The 16,523-nt window shown below is 47.1% G+C and overlaps 1 protein-coding gene across 2 annotated transcripts in view; it reads left to right on the top strand.

The window, feature by feature from the left end:
- Pfkfb4 (6-phosphofructo-2-kinase/fructose-2,6-biphosphatase 4) overlaps positions 1 to 16,523 on the top strand; it is a 55,941-nt gene that overhangs the window by 29,016 nt on the left and 10,402 nt on the right. For both annotated transcript variants that reach the window (XM_045136788.1, XM_045136787.1), the window contains exons 8-9: positions 2,607 to 2,814; positions 3,476 to 3,622. In XM_045136788.1, coding sequence (XP_044992723.1) covers positions 2,607 to 2,814; positions 3,476 to 3,622 — 355 coding nt within the window. The remainder of the gene's footprint in view (positions 1 to 2,606; positions 2,815 to 3,475; positions 3,623 to 16,523) is intronic.

Below are 16,523 nucleotides of genomic sequence, written 5' to 3'. Positions count from 1 at the left end.
AAAAAAAGCCTGTGGGCTGCATTTGAGATGTTGGCAGTAGTTTGCCAACTCCTACTTCTTGGCATAAACTTAACCATCAGTGGTTAAGTAAATAACAGCGTAGCCCTTGATGAAATCTTACGCAGTCACTATAAATCATAGTTGTGAAGAGTCATGAAAGAGTGTACGCTCCACAGTATTAAGTGAAAGGCTGGAATGTAAATATGTTTGGGTCTTTATGATGACGTAAGAAAATATAATGCTCAGGAACCAGGGACCACAGGCAGCTGCTTAGGGGATGGTTTCTGGATGGGCTAGAAGAACAGTCACCCCTGAAATGGCCATGGGCCCACTCAGCCCTCAGCTGGGCTCTGCAGGCAGCCCTGGGCAGGCTAGGGCTAGTGGCTCTCATGTGCCTCCTGGTCTCCCAGCATCTTCTCACTGTTCTGTGCTGCGATGGCTCACCTGGAGCAACCCTAGTGGGACCTGTCCCCAAGTGTTACTCTTGTTTTGATTGGTACCGTCTGGGTACCAATCCTCGAAGCGAGACCCCGCAGTCCCTGCCAGCACGGGGAACTCGAAGGAGCATGTCCCGCTGAGCATGTCCGCCAGCCCCGCCCCCGGCCCCATGAGCGGGCTCCAGGCCGCAGAGCACCGAGCCACCGAGCCAGCTGGGCTTGTAGTTGCTGCTTGTCATGCCCACTGGCTGCCCGGCGGGGAGGGGGCACCAGCTGCTTGGCACGCATAGATGACCTGGAAGTGTTCTTAGGAAAGGGGGTCACCTGGAGAAGGGGAGTGGAGTGGGACATGTGGGGGAGTAAAGCTCCCACCAGCCACCCCCAGGGAAAGCTGTCTTTTCGTTCAGCTTGCAGATTTTAATTTCTTTTCTTGTCTTGTCTTGTCCTGTCCTCCTCCCTCCCTCCCTCCCTCCCTCCCTCCCTCCCTCCCTTCCTTCCTTCCTTCCTTCCTTCCTTCTTTCTTTCTTTCTTTCTTTCTGATTCAAGGTAGTGTCTTGCTTTAGTCCAGGCTGACCTGGAATTCACTATGTAGTCTCAGGCTGGCCTTGAACTCACAGCGATCCTCCTACCTCTGCCTCCAGAGCACTGGGATTAAAGATGTGCCCCACCATGCCCAGCTCAATTTATTTTAATTTATTTTGCTGGGTTTGTTTTCAGCTTTTTCTCCCCTAGGCTGCTTTGGCATGGTTACTACCCCGCCATGTTAACTGGAAGCCCATTCTCTTTCTCCCATTTATTTATTATTATTATTATTTTTTTTTTTTCTTTTTGAGGTAGGGTCTTGCTCTAGCCCAGGTTGACCTGGAATTTACTATGTACTCTCACAGTGTCCTCAAACTCACAGCAATCCTCCTACCTCTGCTTCCTGAGTGCTGGGATTAAAGGCATAAGCCACCATGCCTGGCTCCCTGTCCTTTTTAATATTATTTATTTATTTATTTATTTGAGAGAGGGGGTAGGCAAACAGAGAGAACAGGTGCCCCAGGGCCTCCAGCCACTGCAAAGAAACTTCAGATGCATGCGCCCCCTTGTGCATCTTGGCTTAGGTAGATACTGAGGAATCAAACCTGGGTCCTTGGGCTTTTCAGGCAAGTGCTTTAACCTCTAAGCCATCTCTTTAGCTGTCAATTTCTTCTTTTTATATATTTTCTTATGAGAGAGAATAATAATTGGTGTGCCAGGGCCTCCAGCTGCTGCAATGTAATTCCAGATGTGTGTGCCATCTTGTGCACATGTATGACCTTGCATCACCTTGTACATCTGGCTTATGTGGATCTGGAGAGTCAAGCATGAGTCCTTAGGCTTTGCAGGCAAGCACCTTAATCACTAAGCCATCTCTCTAGCCCCTCGATTTCCTTCTTTAAAAAATATTTTAGTACAAAAAACCCACACAAAAACAACAGCAACAACAAGAACAAAAAGGCCATGCGTGGTGGCGCACGCCTTTAATCCCAGCACTCAGGAAGCAGAGGTAGGAGGATCGCCGTGAGTTCGAGGCCACCCTGAGACTACATAGTGAATTCTAGGTCAGCCTGGGCTGGAGCGAGATCCTACCTCAAAAAATGAAAAAAAAAAAAAAAGTTTTAGTTATTTGTAAGCAGAGAGAGAAAATATTAACAGGCATGTTGAGCCTAATGCTGCTACATCAAACAAGCTCCAGACACAAGCACCACTTTGTGCATCTGGCTGCGCATGGGTCCTGGGAATTGAGCCGAGACCCTTAGGCTCTGTAAAGCAAACACCTTTAATCCCTGGCCATCTCTCCAGCCCCACAGACAGATTTCAGAGGGAGGTCAGAAGAGGCCTGGGGACATGCAAGCCACAGTAAAAGTCATGATGTGGTTTTCACTATTTTGGTTGCCACCTTTGACGCATGCTGAGTTCTGAACACCTCACACGGCTCGTCTTGTGTCACACACGGCATGTTGCTCCTGCCTCACCCCCATCACTCACGCACCAGCTCACGGTCCTCCTGTGTTGTGATCTTAAGCCGCTGCTCAGACCTGCAGGCCTCGTAGCTGGTTCCTGTGACCAGCCAGGTGTGCAGTCCACGGGCCCCAGCCGCCCTCACGGGCTCTCACGGGCTCTCTCTACCTTCTCTCTGGAAAGGGATCTGTCCTATATCAAGATCATGGACGTGGGGCAGAGCTACGTGGTGAACCGTGTAGCTGACCACATCCAGAGCCGAATCGTTTATTACCTCATGAACATCCATGTGACTCCCCGCTCCATCTACCTGTGCCGGCACGGGGAGAGCGAGCTCAACCTCAAGGGCCGGATTGGCGGGGACCCAGGACTATCTCCCCGGGGCAGGGAGGTCAGTGTGTGTGTGTGTGTGTGTGTGTGTGTGTGTGTGTTAGACACACACATATGCATGTATCTGTGTGTTGGTACCTCTGGGCAGCTGGACGGATACATGTCATGTGCTTGCATTTCTGTGGCAATGCATAATTGAAATGGATGGATTATTCAGTATAGGATGTTACTATTCTGCATGGAATAGCAAATGCTTGTGAGCAATCACAGGCTGGGCTTTCTCGTGGCAGGGTCATGCTACCTTTGGAATGGCCTGAGGCCCAACAGTTTAGCTAATGGCTATGCCATAGGCTAGGGGAATTTGAAAGCCCCAGTGGGGTTATGTCTGGGATTGTTCTCAGGGACTGGAGAGAATGTACAGCAATAATATCAGTGGGTACACATCATCAGGAGGGCATGTGCTTTTGGGGCAGAGTCTTACCCTAGCCCAGAATGACTTGGAACTCACTGTATAAGCCAGGCTGGCCTTGAACTCATGGCACTCCATGTACCTCAACCTCCCCAGTGCTGAAATTACAACTAGGGTTGGTTAGTGTGATTTTTAACTTAACTAAGCCTGTGTTCTCTGAGACTGGCCTTGACGCCATGAATGCCATGGCCGTGAGGTCTTTGGAGGGCAGCCCGTAGCCTGTGGGTCTGAATGTGCTTGTTACGTGTTTCAGTTTGCCAAGAGTCTGGCTCAGTTCATCAGCGACCAGAACATCAAGGATCTGAAGGTCTGGACCAGCCAGATGAAAAGAACCATCCAGACCGCGGAGGCGTTGGGTGTGCCCTATGAGCAGTGGAAGGTCCTCAACGAGATCGATGCGGTAGTTACCCTCCCTGCCTGCCCTGCCCATCTCCCGGGCGCTGTCCTAATGACCAGGAAAAACCTCCTCCTTAACTTGCTTCATTGTTTTTGCATTTAAATGACCTGCCAATCAAAATGTAGTTTGATGCTGACGAAAGGCAGAGGTAGGAGGATCACTGAGTTTGATGCCACCTCAACAAGTTTTATTTATTCCAAAAAGCGTTTTTTCTTTATGTTTTAAATTTATTTTTATTAACAACTTTCATAATTGTAGGGACAATAACCCATGGAAATTCCCTCCCCCCTACTTTCCCCTTTGAAACTCCACTCTCCATCATACCCCTCCCCCTCTCAATCAGTCTCTCTTTTATTTTGATGTCCTTATCTTTTCCTCCTATTATGAGGTTCTTGTGTAGGTAGTGTCAGGCACTGCAAGGTAATGAATATCCAAGACCCTTTTTGGAAGAGCACATTGTAAACAGTTCTACCCTTCCTTCCTTTGGCTCTTACATTCTTTTTTTTTTTTAATATTTTTTTTTGTTTATTTTTATTTATTTGAATGCAAAAGACCAAGAGAGAAAGAGGCAGAGAGAGAGGGAGAGAGAGAATGGGTGCACCAGGGCCTCCAGCCGCTGCAAACGAACTCCAGACACGTGCGCCCCCTTGTGCATCTGGCTAATGTGGGTCCTGGGGAATCGAGCCTCGAACCAGGGTCCTTAGGCTTCACAGGCAAGCGCTTAACTGCTAAGCCTTCTCTCCAGCCCGGCTCTCACATTCTTTTTGGTTTTTCGAGGTAGGGTCTCACTCCAGCCCAGGCTGACCTGGAAATCACTATGGAGTCTCAGGGTGGCCTCGAACTCATGGCAATCCTCCTACCTCTGCCTCCCGAGTGCTGGGATTAAAGGCGTGCGCCACCACGCCCAGCTACGGCTCTTACATTCTTTATGTCATCTCTTTTGCAATGGACCCTGAGCCTTAGAAGGTGAGATAGAGGTGTCTCAGTGCTGAACACTCTTCTGTCACTTCTTCTCAGCATTATGGTGCCTTTTGGGTCATCCCAGAGGTCACTGCCATCTGAACAGAGAAACTTCTCTAACCAAAAGTGAGAGCAGCTGGGCATGGGAGGATTACAGTGAGTTCGAGGCCACCCTGAGACTCCATAGTGAATTCCAGGTCAGCCTGGGCTGGAGCAAGACCCTGTCTCGAAAAACCAAAAGAAAAAAAAGTGAGAGTAGCATTAATATGTGGGTATGAACATTAAGAAAAGTGCTTACAGGGCAGGTTGGTGAGCATGGTATATGCATTTAGCCAGACAGCAACAGGCGTTACACTCCTAGGACTATACTCATGGCCTTTCTGCCGTAGGCTTTTGATCAGGTTTTCAGTACCATGCATGTACTCCCTCCCACAGACTGTGCCTCCGGTCCAGTTAGCATTTGGATCCCCCCATTAACAGATATGCCACACTATTGCACTTGTTGGCTCATTTGGCCTGGCTGGCCAAACTTTAAGGCTTGCAGTGTCCACTGTTTTTACCATTGATGGCTTCTCTCTCCCACGGGGCTGCAGGCAGTTCAGCTTTCTCCAGCTTTCTGTCAGCTAGTCCACAGGGAGGAGGTATTCAGCTCAGCTCCAGCTTGATTGCTCAATGTACTTATTTTTGTATGAGAGAAAGAGAGAATTGGCTCTAGATGCATGCACCACCTTGTGCATCTGGCTTTATGTGAATACAGGGGAATCAAACTTGGGTCCTTTGGCTTTGTAGGCAAGTATCTTAACCACTAAGCCATCTCTCCAGCCCTATTTATTTGTTTATTTATTTAAGAGAGAGAATGAGCATGCCAGAGCCTCTAGCCACTGCAAACGAACTCCAGACACAAGTGCATCTGGCTTATGTGGGTACTGGGGAATCGAACCTGGATCCTTTGGCTTTGCAGGCAAGTGCCTTAACCACTAAGCTATCTCTCCAGCCCTGAATATATATACTTTTTAATGACCTGGTAATTTTTTTTTTTTTTTTTGAGGTAGGGTTGTGCTCTAGCCCAGGCTGACCTGGAATTCACTATGTAGTAAAACTCCTACCTCTGCCTCCCAAATGCTGGGACTAAAAGCATGTGCCACCATGCCCAGCGACCTGGCAGTTTTGTGGGGGGGGGGGGGTTCAAGATAGGGTCTCACTCTGGCCCACGCTGACCTGGAATTCACTATGTCATCTCAGGGTGGCCTCAAAATCATGGCGATCCTCCTACCTCTGCCTCCAGAGGGCTGGGATTAAAGATATATGCTACCACACCCAGGTAACCTGGCAATTTTTTAGTGACCTGGCAAGGTGTTGAAAACTGAAACTTGGGTGGTGCCAGTGGGAGAGGAGATGTGGATTCATTTGCCTATTTCATTTATTCCTCCACCCTCTGCCAGGAACTGTGACTTGAGGGTCTGAGGACCAGGATCCTGGTGGAGACATGCTAGAACCTGTAGATGCAAAACAGGCACATCCGGGATGACCCCAGGTTACCCGGCACGGGGATGGGCCGTGGGGCCAGGAAGGTGAGGCGTGCCTCTGAGAATGGAACCAAGGGCCTCACATGCACTAGAGCCGTGTTCTGTCACTGAGCTCTGTCCTGGCTCCCTGTTCTTTCACTGGAGTTACATTTCAGTTGATTCTCTTGCATTCTGTTGAGGAGCTGATGTCTGAAACGAGCATGATCCAGATGTCGCCTTCCCAGTTCCTGTGACTTGTGGTTCTGTTTTGCATTATGGCACTGGCCAGAATGCATGATGAGCAAACCGGACGTCCTTGGCTTTTTTTTTTTTTTTTTTTTTTTTTTTGGTTTTTCGAGGTAGGGTTTCACTCTGGCTCAGGCTAACCTGGAATTCGCTATGTAGTCTCAGGGTGGCCTTGAACTCTCGGTGATCCTCCTACCTCTGCCTCCCAAGTGCTGGGATTAAAGGCGTGCGCCACCACGCCCGGCTTTGGCTTGTTCTTTTTTTTTTTTTTTTTTGGTTTTTCGAGGTAGGGTCTCACTGTAGCCCAGGCTGACCTGGAATTCGCTATGGAGTCTCAGGGTGGCCTCGAACTCAAGACAATCCTCCTACCTCTGCCTCCCGAGTGCTGAGATTAAAGGCGTGCGCCACCACGCCTGGCCTTGGCTTGTTCTTTTAAAGGGTTTGTTTCAGGCCTCTGTCCCTTCGGAGTGGTGATAGAGCTGAGCTGATCTCATTCCTGGTTTATTTTCAAACACAACAAGTTCAAGGCTGTGAGACCCTGTCTCCCCCACCCCAACTAAAAAAATGAAGTCATTAAATATTTACTCTTGTATACCTTAATTTTTTTTTTTTTTTTTCCAAGATAGGGTCTCACTCTACCCCAGGCTGACCTGGAATTCACTTGGCAATCAGGGTGATCCTCCTATCTCTGCCTCCTGAATGCTGGGATTAAAGGTGTGCGCCGCCATGCCCGGCTCAAGAGAAATTTAAAATTTTTTTTCTTTATTAATTACAGGGGTGGGGAAGAATAAGGGAGGTGAGGTGCAGTAGGGCCTCTTTCTAGTGCAAACAAACTCCAGACTCACACAACCACTTTGAACATCTGGCTTTATATGGACACTGAGGAATAGAAGCTAGACTTTGCAAGAAAGCACCTTTAACTACTAAGCCATCTTCCCAGCCCAGAAATTCTCTTTTTTAAAATATTTTTTGTTTATTTGAGAGCGACAGACGTAGAGAGAAAGAGGCAGATAGAGAGAGAGAATGGGTATGCCAGGGCCTCCAGCCACTGCAAACAAAATCCAGACGCATGCACCCCCTTGTGCATCTATGTGGCTAATGTGGGTCCTGGGGAACCAAGCCTTGAACTGGGGTCCTTAGGTTTCACAGGCAAGTGCTTAACCGCTAAGCCATCTCTCCAGCCCCCAGAAATTATTTCTTATGGGCTGGGAAGAAGTAACTTGCCAACCTGTGAGAGATCCACAAGGAACAATGGTGGCCTCCAGGAGCTTAGTGCACTCGCAAGCTGATAACCAGGAAGAAAACAGACCTTACTCCTATAATTTTAAGAAGACAAACCATGGAAACCAACACATGAGCCTCAGGTGAGACAGGCGCCCCAGCTGACACCGTAATTGCAGCATAAACCTGGAGCAGAGAAATGCGGACACACCTTGCCAGGCTTCAGACCTCGGCAACTGTGACGCATTAAATATGTGCTGTTTGAAGCCACTAAGTGTATGGTGATTCATACAGGAATTTCTTTCTTTTTCCTCCATCCTTCTTTCTTCTTTTTTTTTTTTGAGGTAGGGTCTCCATCTAGTCTAGGCTGACCTGAAACTCACTCTGTAGTTCCAGGCTGGCCTCAAAGTCAAAAGTGATCTTCCTATTTTTGCTTCCCAAGTGAAGGGATTAAAGGCATGTGCCACCACATCTGGCTCCAGACAGTCTTATAAAAGTTTTTAAACTACAAAGAAAGGGAAGAAGGAAGGAAATCACTTCAGGCGATTGTGGTGGCTTGGGAGGCAGAAGTAGGAGGATCCCTGTTCCCTGTGAGTTCAAGGTCAGTCTGAGCTAGAAGGAGACCCTACCTCAAAAAAAAAAAAAAAAAAAAAACGGCTGGAGAGATGGATTAGCGATTAAGGCACGTGCCTGTGAAGCCTAAGGGCCCATGTTTTACTCTCCAGATCCCATGTTAGCCAGACGCACAAAGGTGAGGCAAGCGCAAGGTCGCACATGCCCACTAGGTGGTGCAAGTGTCTTGAGTTCAATTACAGTGGCTGAGGCCCTGGCGCCTCTCTCTAAAAACAAAAATTATAAAAAAAAAGGGGTTCATGACTCCCAACCCTGTCTTCAAGGGAGTGGTAGGAACATTGAGGTGTTACAGAAAAGGGAAACCAGCCAGGTATGGTAGCACACGCCTTTAATCTCAGCACTTAGGAGTCTGATGTAGGAGGTTCACTGTGTTTGAGGCCAGCCTGGGACTACATAGTGAATTCCAGGTCAGCCTGGGCTAGAGTGAGAATGTACCTCAATAAAACAAACAAAAAAAAGGTGGCCAGGGGTGAGGCCTAGAGATGGCTCAGTGGTTAAGGCACTTGCCTACAAAGTCTAATGACCCAGGTTCAATTCCCCAGGACCCACTGTGCCAGATGCACAATGACGCATGAATCTGGAGTTCGAATGTAGTGGTGTGGGCCTTGGAACACCCATTCTCTGTCTCTTAACTCTCTTCTCATTTTTGTTTGTTAGTTTTGTTTTGCTCTGTTTTCGAGGTAGGATCTTGCTCTAGTCCAGGCTGACCTGGAATTTACTATGTAGTCTCAGGCTGGCCTCGAACTAACGGTGATGGTGATCCTCCTACCTCTGTCTCTGAGTGCTGGGTTGAAACCCACCACACCTGGCCTTTTTTTCATACATATATTTGTAAGCAAAGAGAGGAAAAGCTGGGCCAAAAAAAAAAAGAAAAGGGAAAACCACGAATGAAGGGAACTAGGGTTTGCCCAGCTGACAGAACAAGAAGACTGGACAGTGGTCGGATTAATCATGGTTTCAGTTCTGCTTCTGCAGGGGGGTTAGGAGAAATCGTTATCCTGTCATCCTTTGAGAGGAACAATCTGGTATTCATGAGGCTGCAGCTTTGGGGTGCAGCCTCACCATCATGGGTAAAGAGAACCTGCCATTTAGGTAAAGCAGGCCTTTAATTTCAGCACTTGTGAGGCTGAGGCAGGAGGATTGCTTTGAGTTCAAAGCCAGCCATCAGGCCTACAAAGTAAGTTCCAGGTCAGCCTAGGCTAGAGTGGAACCCTACCTTGAAAAAAAAAAATCAAAGTGGAGCCAGAGAGAGACTTAAGTAGACAATTGAAGGTTCTTTCCTTCGTAATTAAGTTCATCATGAACTTATTTAGTTTGGTTTTTTGAGATAGGGTTTTGCTCTAGCCCCGGCTGACCTGGAATTCACTATGGAGTCTCTAGCTGGGCAAAGGAAAAGGGAGAGGGACAGAACAGACAGGAGCCTGGGGGCTGGGAACTGTGAGGACCGGGCAGCTTGCTGGGGTGGGAGGGCTGCCTGTGAGAACCTGACCTGCTGAATTAGCATCTCAACTGCTCACTTCCCTCCTGTGGCCTGGTCCCCCATGGCTTTGTATGCGTCATGCACAGTGGTCAACCCCCTGGGATTTGAGCCTTGGGGAAGAGGGGAGAAGCAGGTAAAGAAACAGTTCCTTGACCTCTGGGTCATATTGGTTTAAAGAGGTTTGTTGTCATTCTCTTCTTTCTTTCTTTCTTTTTTCTTTTTACTTTTTTTCTCAATTTTTATTAACATTTTCTATGATTATAAAAAGTATCCCATGGTAATGCCCTCCACCCCCCCTTCCCCTTTGAAATTCCATTCTCCATCATGTCCCCTCCCCATCTCAATCAGTCTGTCTTTTATTTTGATGTCATGATCTTTTCCTCCTATTATGATGGTCTTGTGTAGGTAGTGTCAGGCACTGTGAGGTCAGGGATATCCAGACCATTTTGTGTCTGGAGGAGCATGTTGTAAGGAGTCCTACCCTTCCTTTGGCTCTTACATTCTTTCTGCCACCTCTTCTGCATTAGACCCTGAGCCTTCGAAGGTGTGATCGAGATGTTACTCAGTACTCCAGTCACTTCTTTCCAGCACCATGATACCTTATGAGTCATCCCAAGGTCACTGCCATCTGAAAAGAGAAGATTCCCTACCCAAAGTGAGAGTAGCGTTAATATAAGGGTATGAATATTAAGAGAAGTGCTTATTGGGCAGTTTGATAAGCATAGTATATACACTTTTCCAGACATCAGCAGATGTTACACCCCTAGGGCTCATGACTAGCCCTGTTTTAAGTTTTCAGTATCAAGGATGTGTTCCCCCCCCCATGGAGCAGGCCTCCAGTCCAATTGGAGGGCAGTTGGTTTCCACCATGACAGATGTGCCACTATTGCACCCGTTGGCTCATTTGGGCTGGCTGGCCAAGTATAAGGCTTGCAGTGTCCACTGTTGAGTATCTTCACTGGTGGTATCTCTTTCTCCCATTGAACTACATGTAGAATGGCTTCTTCTAGCTTTCTGTCAGCTGGTCTACATGGAGGAGGTTATCAGCTCAGTTCCAGCAGGATTTCTCAGTAGGCCTTGCAGCCCAAGTATGTGGAGTCTTCAGCAATAGGGTCTTAGCATCTATTCCTGGTGGGAAACCAAGGGCCTCAGCAATGGCCTATGTTTTGGGGGCATCAGGGACCTCCCTGGTCAACAACTCACTGGAGGTATCCCATCCCTGGCACTGAAAATTTTCTAACAACGATCTATGGCTCCTGAGTGTTCCATTGTCTGAAACCAGAGGATTCCATATGATTTATTTGCATACTCTTAGATTTTGATTAGCCCTCCCTCCACCTTGCCTTTACTCAATCTCTTCCCCTGACCTCACTTTGGGCCTTTTCACCCCCGTTAATCTATTCTTCTACTTACATATATACAATACCAACCTATTAAGTACCCTCCTCCCTTCCTTTCTCTTCCCTTTGTATCTTCTTTTTAACTTACTGGCCCTTTCTTTTTTAAAGTTTTAGTTTATTTATTGAGAGAGAGAGGAAGATAGAGTGAGAAAATGGTGCACCAGGGCCTCCAGCCACTGCAAACAAACTCCAAGATGCATGCATCCTCTTGTGCATCTGGCTTATGTGGGCTATGGGGAATTGAACCTGGGTCCTTTTGGTTTGTAGGCAAGTGCCTTAACCACTAAGCCAATCTCTCCAGTCCTTTTTTTTTTTTTTTTAAATTAAAAGAAAGAGAGGGATAGAAAGAGGCACAGAGAGAGAAAGAAAAAATGAGCATACAAGGGCCTACAGCCTTGCGCATCTGGCTTAAGTGGGTCCTGGGGAATTGAACATGGGTCCTTTGGCTTTGCAGGCAAGTACCTCAACCACTAAGCCAAGCCATCTCCAGCCTCTTTTTTTTTTTTCCAAGGTAGGGTCTCACTGTAGCCCAGGCTGACCTGGAATTCACTATGGAATCTCAGGGTGGCCTCAAACTCATGGCAATCCTCCTACCTCTGCCTCCTGAGTGCTGGGATTAAAGGAGTGTGCCACCATGCCTGGCTCCTTTTTTTTTTTTTTTTTTTTTTTTTTAAGGTAGAATCTCACTCTAGCCCAGACTGACCTGGAATTTACTATGTAGTCTCAGGGTGGCCTTGAATTTACCTCAATCCTCCTACCTCTGCCTCCCAAATGCTGGGATTAAAGGCACATGTGCCACCACACTGTACCACGTTTTGAGTGTGGCTTTACTTGAGTACTGGAGAATTGAACCTAGGTCAGTAGGCTTTGCAAGCAAGTGCCCCAACTGCTGAGCCATCTCCCTTGCCTTTTTTTTTTTTTTTTCCGACGCAGGGTCTCACTGTAGCCCAGGCTGACTTGGGACTCACTCTATAGTCCCAGGCTGGCCTTAAACTCACAGTGCTCCTCTGCCTCTTGAGTACTGGGATTAAAGATGTGTGCCACTGCATTTGTCTTTTTGAAATATTTTTATTTTATTTGAGAGAAAGGAAAGAGAAGTATGGGTGCACCAGGATCTCCTACTACTACAAATGAACTCCAGAAGCATGCTATACTTGGTGCATCTGGCTTCACATGGGCATTGGGAAGGTGAACCCTGAGTTGGCAGACTTTGCATGCAAGTTCCCCCAACTGCTAAGCAGTCTCCCTAGCCCCTTTTTTTCTTTTCTATTTATGTATTTGAGACAAGGTCTTGCTATATACCTCTAGATGGCCTGGAACACCCTATGTATACCTGGATGGCCTTGAACTTGCAGCAATTATCCTGCCTCAGTCTCCCAAGTGCTAGGATTGTAGGCATGTGTCCCTGTGCCTGGCTTTGTTTGTTTGTTATGTGTGTGTTAAGTGTTTTTTTTCTTTTGTGGGGGGCATCAAGGAGGAGGGTCTGAGACAAAAAAGATTGATGTTATAAATACTTCAGTCCATACTAGTTGAAGGAGCTGTAGCGTTAAGAGTGAGGGAATCTGGGGCTGGAGGGATGGCTTAACAGTTAAGGCATGTGCCTGCAAAGCCAAAGGATCCAGGTTTAATTCCCCAGGACTCATGTTAGCCAGATGCACAAGGGGGTGCACGTGTCTGGAGTTGATTTTCAGTGGCTGGAGGCCCTGGTGCATCCATTCTCTCTCTCTCTGCTTTCTCTATCAAATAAATAAATAAAAATAAAATATTTTTTTAGAAGAAAGGGAATGAAGAGGGAGCCTGCCATGGGTCTGCAGGTCTACAGTGCCAACCTGAGGCTGCAAGTGATGCAGGCGGGAGGAATCTTCCAGATGGGTGAGAAGCAGAGATGCAAAGCGGCATGGCTCAGGGTGGGGAAGGAAGAAAAAGGACCCAGAGTGTGTGCACTGGGTTCTGAAGTGTTCCTGACTGGCGTGGGTGGCAGAGTTTCTGCTGGCAAATCTGCTTAGGGACCCATAGCATTATTTTGATGTCATCATTTTTTCCCTCCCTATTATGCAGGTATTATTATTATTGATTTTTCGAGATAGCATTTTGCTCTTACCCAGGCTGACCTGGAATTCATTATGTAGTCTCAGGAGAGCCTTGAACTCACGGCAGTACTCCTGTCTCTGCCTCCTGAGTGCTGGGATTAAAGGCGTGCGCCACCACTCACCTCCGGCTTATGTAAATCTTGTGTAGGTTGCACCAGCCACTGTGAGGTCATGAATACCATGTCCACTTTGTGTCTGGAAGACAGTATCGTAAGCATTCCTGTCCTTCCTTTGACTCTTACATTCTTTCTGTCGCCTCTTCCCCAATGATCTCTGAGTTTTGGAGGGTGTAATAGAGATGTCTCAGTGCTAAACACTCCATTGTCACTTCTCAGCACTATGGTGACTTTTAAGTCACCCCCATGGTCATCGACATCTGAAAAGAGAAGTTTCTCTAACCAAAAGTGAGAGTAGCTTGGCATGGTGGTGCACACCTTTAATCCCAGCACTTGAGAGGCAGAGGCAGGAGGATCACCAGTTTGGGGCCAGTCTGAGACTACATAGTGAATTCTAGGTTAGCCTGAGCTAGAATGAGACCCTACCTCAAAAAAACAAAAACAGGGCTAGAGAGATGGCTTAAGGCACTTTCCTGCAAAGCCTAAAGACCCAGGTACATTTCCCTAGTACCCATGTAAGCCAGATGTACAAGGTGGCGCATCTGTCTAGAGTTACTTTGCAGTGGCTAAAGGCCCTGGCACACCCATCCTCCCTCTTTCTCTCTCTCAAATAAAATATTAGAGCTGGAGAGATGGCTTTGTGGTTAAGGCGCTTGCCTGCAAAGCTAAAGGACCTCAGTTTGATTCTTCAGGACCCACGTAAGCCAGATGCATAAGGTGGTGAATGCAAACTATATATATACACATATACATATATATACATATATATATATATATATATATATATATATATATATATATATATATATATGCATGTATGTGTATGTATATAATTTTTTTTTCTGGTACCCTCTTTCCCACCCTGGAATCCAACAATACATGGTAGACTGCATTCATCATCCCACAGGTCACTAAATTGCCGTTCAGTGTTTTTGTGTTTTGGCTTCTGTTCATTCAGTCTGTTTGTCTAATTGACCTTTTGTCTGGATAATTTCCATTGCTGTTTTGAGTTTTCCAAGTTCACTCCCTTTTGCTTCTGCATTTTTCTTTCTGGTTGGGAAAGTGGGGGTTGACTCTTGCTGTTGGGCAGGGGAGCTCAGGAGCCCTGAGGCGGAGGTCTCCCTGTCCCCATCGCAGGGCCTGGGTGACCGTTAGTGGCTAGTCTCTTCGTTAGGCCTCAGGCCCAGAGTCCTATACTGGATCCCTGAGTAGGAGGGAGTTCTAGCCTTCAGGCTATGGGTTTCTTTATTCCTCTTGGTCAAGAAATGGCCACACCCGGCTACCATTCTTATTTATGTCAATAATCCAGTTGTGGTGAGACACATTTCTTTACGACTACAGACGTTTCTTTTCTTTTTTTCTGAGGCAAAGGTCTCACTCTAGCTCACACTGACCTGGAACTCACTCTAGCCTCAGGTTGACCTTGAACTCATGGCAATCCTCCTAGCTTGGCCTCCTGAGCACTAGTATTAAAGGCATGAGTCACCAGTCTGGCTAACAGAGGTTTTCTTTCTTTTTTTTGGTGTTTTGAGGCAGGGTCTCACTCTAGTCCAGGCTGACCTGGAATCCACTATGTAGTCTCAGGGTGGCCTCGAACTCACAGCGATCACTTTCTTTACCACCTTCTTCCTTCTAAGCCTCCCAGAATTACCTTTAATGTCCATATTGTGACCAACAGGCTCTTGAAGGCAATCTACCCTTTTTGTCACTGTGAACCTCTACCAGCAACAATTCTGTAACCACTTCCACATTTTCAGATATTTATTACAGCAGCGTTTTACTTCCTGAGACCAAAATATATACTCGTTTCCTGGCTTTGTCATAATGCCACCCATGATTTTAGCTCTGTAGGTGGTCGTAGCTAATGAAGAGATGGCTCCTTTCTCTCTGGGTCCTTAAATGACACTTGAGGTTTTTGTTTTGTTTTTTTTTTTCGAGGTAGGGGCTCACTGTAGCCCAGGCTGACCTGGAATTCACTTTGTAGTCTCAGGGTAGCCTCGAACTCACGGTGATCCTCCTACCTCTGCCTCCTGAGTGCTGGGATTAAAGGTGTGCGCCACCACGCCCAGCCACCTCATTTTTTTTTTTTTTTTCTGAGAGGGAGTGGGAGGGGCACCGCGTCCTCCAGACACTGCAATGGAACTCCAGATGCATGTGCCGCCTTGTGCGACCTTGAGCGCGTGTATCTGGCTTACACGGGACTTGGCGAATCAAACATGGGTCCTTAAGCTTTGCAAGCAAGCGTCTTAACCGCTAAGCCATCGCTCCAGCCCTTAAAATATTTTTATTTATTTTTTTATTTACAAGAAGAGAAAGAGAGAGAAGGGGCATACCAAGGCCTCCTGCCAGTGTAAACCAAGTCCAGAGACATGTGCTACTCTGCATCTCGTTTTACATGGGTACTGAGAAACCGAACCTGTGCCTTTAAGCTCCGCAAGCAAGTGCCTAAACTGCTGAGCCATCTCCACCTTATTTTATTTATTTATATATTTATTGGGTTTTGGTTTCTTTCTTTTTTTTTTTTTTTTTTTTTTTCAGGTAGGGTCTCGCTCTAGCCCAGGCTGGCCTCGAACTCCTAGCAGCCCTCCTACGTCTGCATCTCCAGTGCCGGGACTGAAAGGGTGCGCCCCCATACCCAGCTCCACCTTGCTTTTTTTTTTTTTTTTTTTTTTAGTTTTTTGAGGTAGGGTTTCGCTCTAGCTTTGGCTGATCTGGAATTCACTACGTAGTCTCAGGGTGGTCTCGAACTCACGGCAATCCTCCACCCTCTGCCTCCCGAGTGTTGGGATTAAAGGCGTGCGCCACCACACCCGGTGCCCTACTTTGTACGATAGGGTCTCTCACTGAACCCAGCACTCACTGATCTGGCTAGATTAACTAGCCAGCAAGCCCTGGGTGTCTTTTTATCTCCACCTCCCCAGCACTGGGACCACAGGCACACGTCATCATGCCTGGCATTTTATGTGGGTGCTGGGGATCTGAACACCCATCCTTATGCTTATGGGGCAAGCATTTTACCAACTGAACCATCTCCCCATTCCCACAAGTGCGCCTTTGTTTTGTCTTGTTTTATTTTTAAAGGCATGAGCCCCCATGCCTGGCTTAAATATATTTTTTTAACTTTTATTTATTTTTATTTATTTATTAGAGAGAGAGAGAGAATGGACACATCAGGGCCTCTAGCCACTGCAAACAAACTCCAGACACACGCATCACCTTGTGCATCTGGCTTACGTGGGTCCTGGGGAATTGA

Source organism: Jaculus jaculus, chromosome 17, assembly GCF_020740685.1.
Source record: "Jaculus jaculus isolate mJacJac1 chromosome 17, mJacJac1.mat.Y.cur, whole genome shotgun sequence".
NCBI classification, from domain to species: domain Eukaryota; kingdom Metazoa; phylum Chordata; class Mammalia; order Rodentia; family Dipodidae; genus Jaculus; species Jaculus jaculus.
The sequence above is the reverse complement of the archived record's forward strand: the minus strand, read 5'-3'. Positions and strand labels throughout refer to the sequence as shown.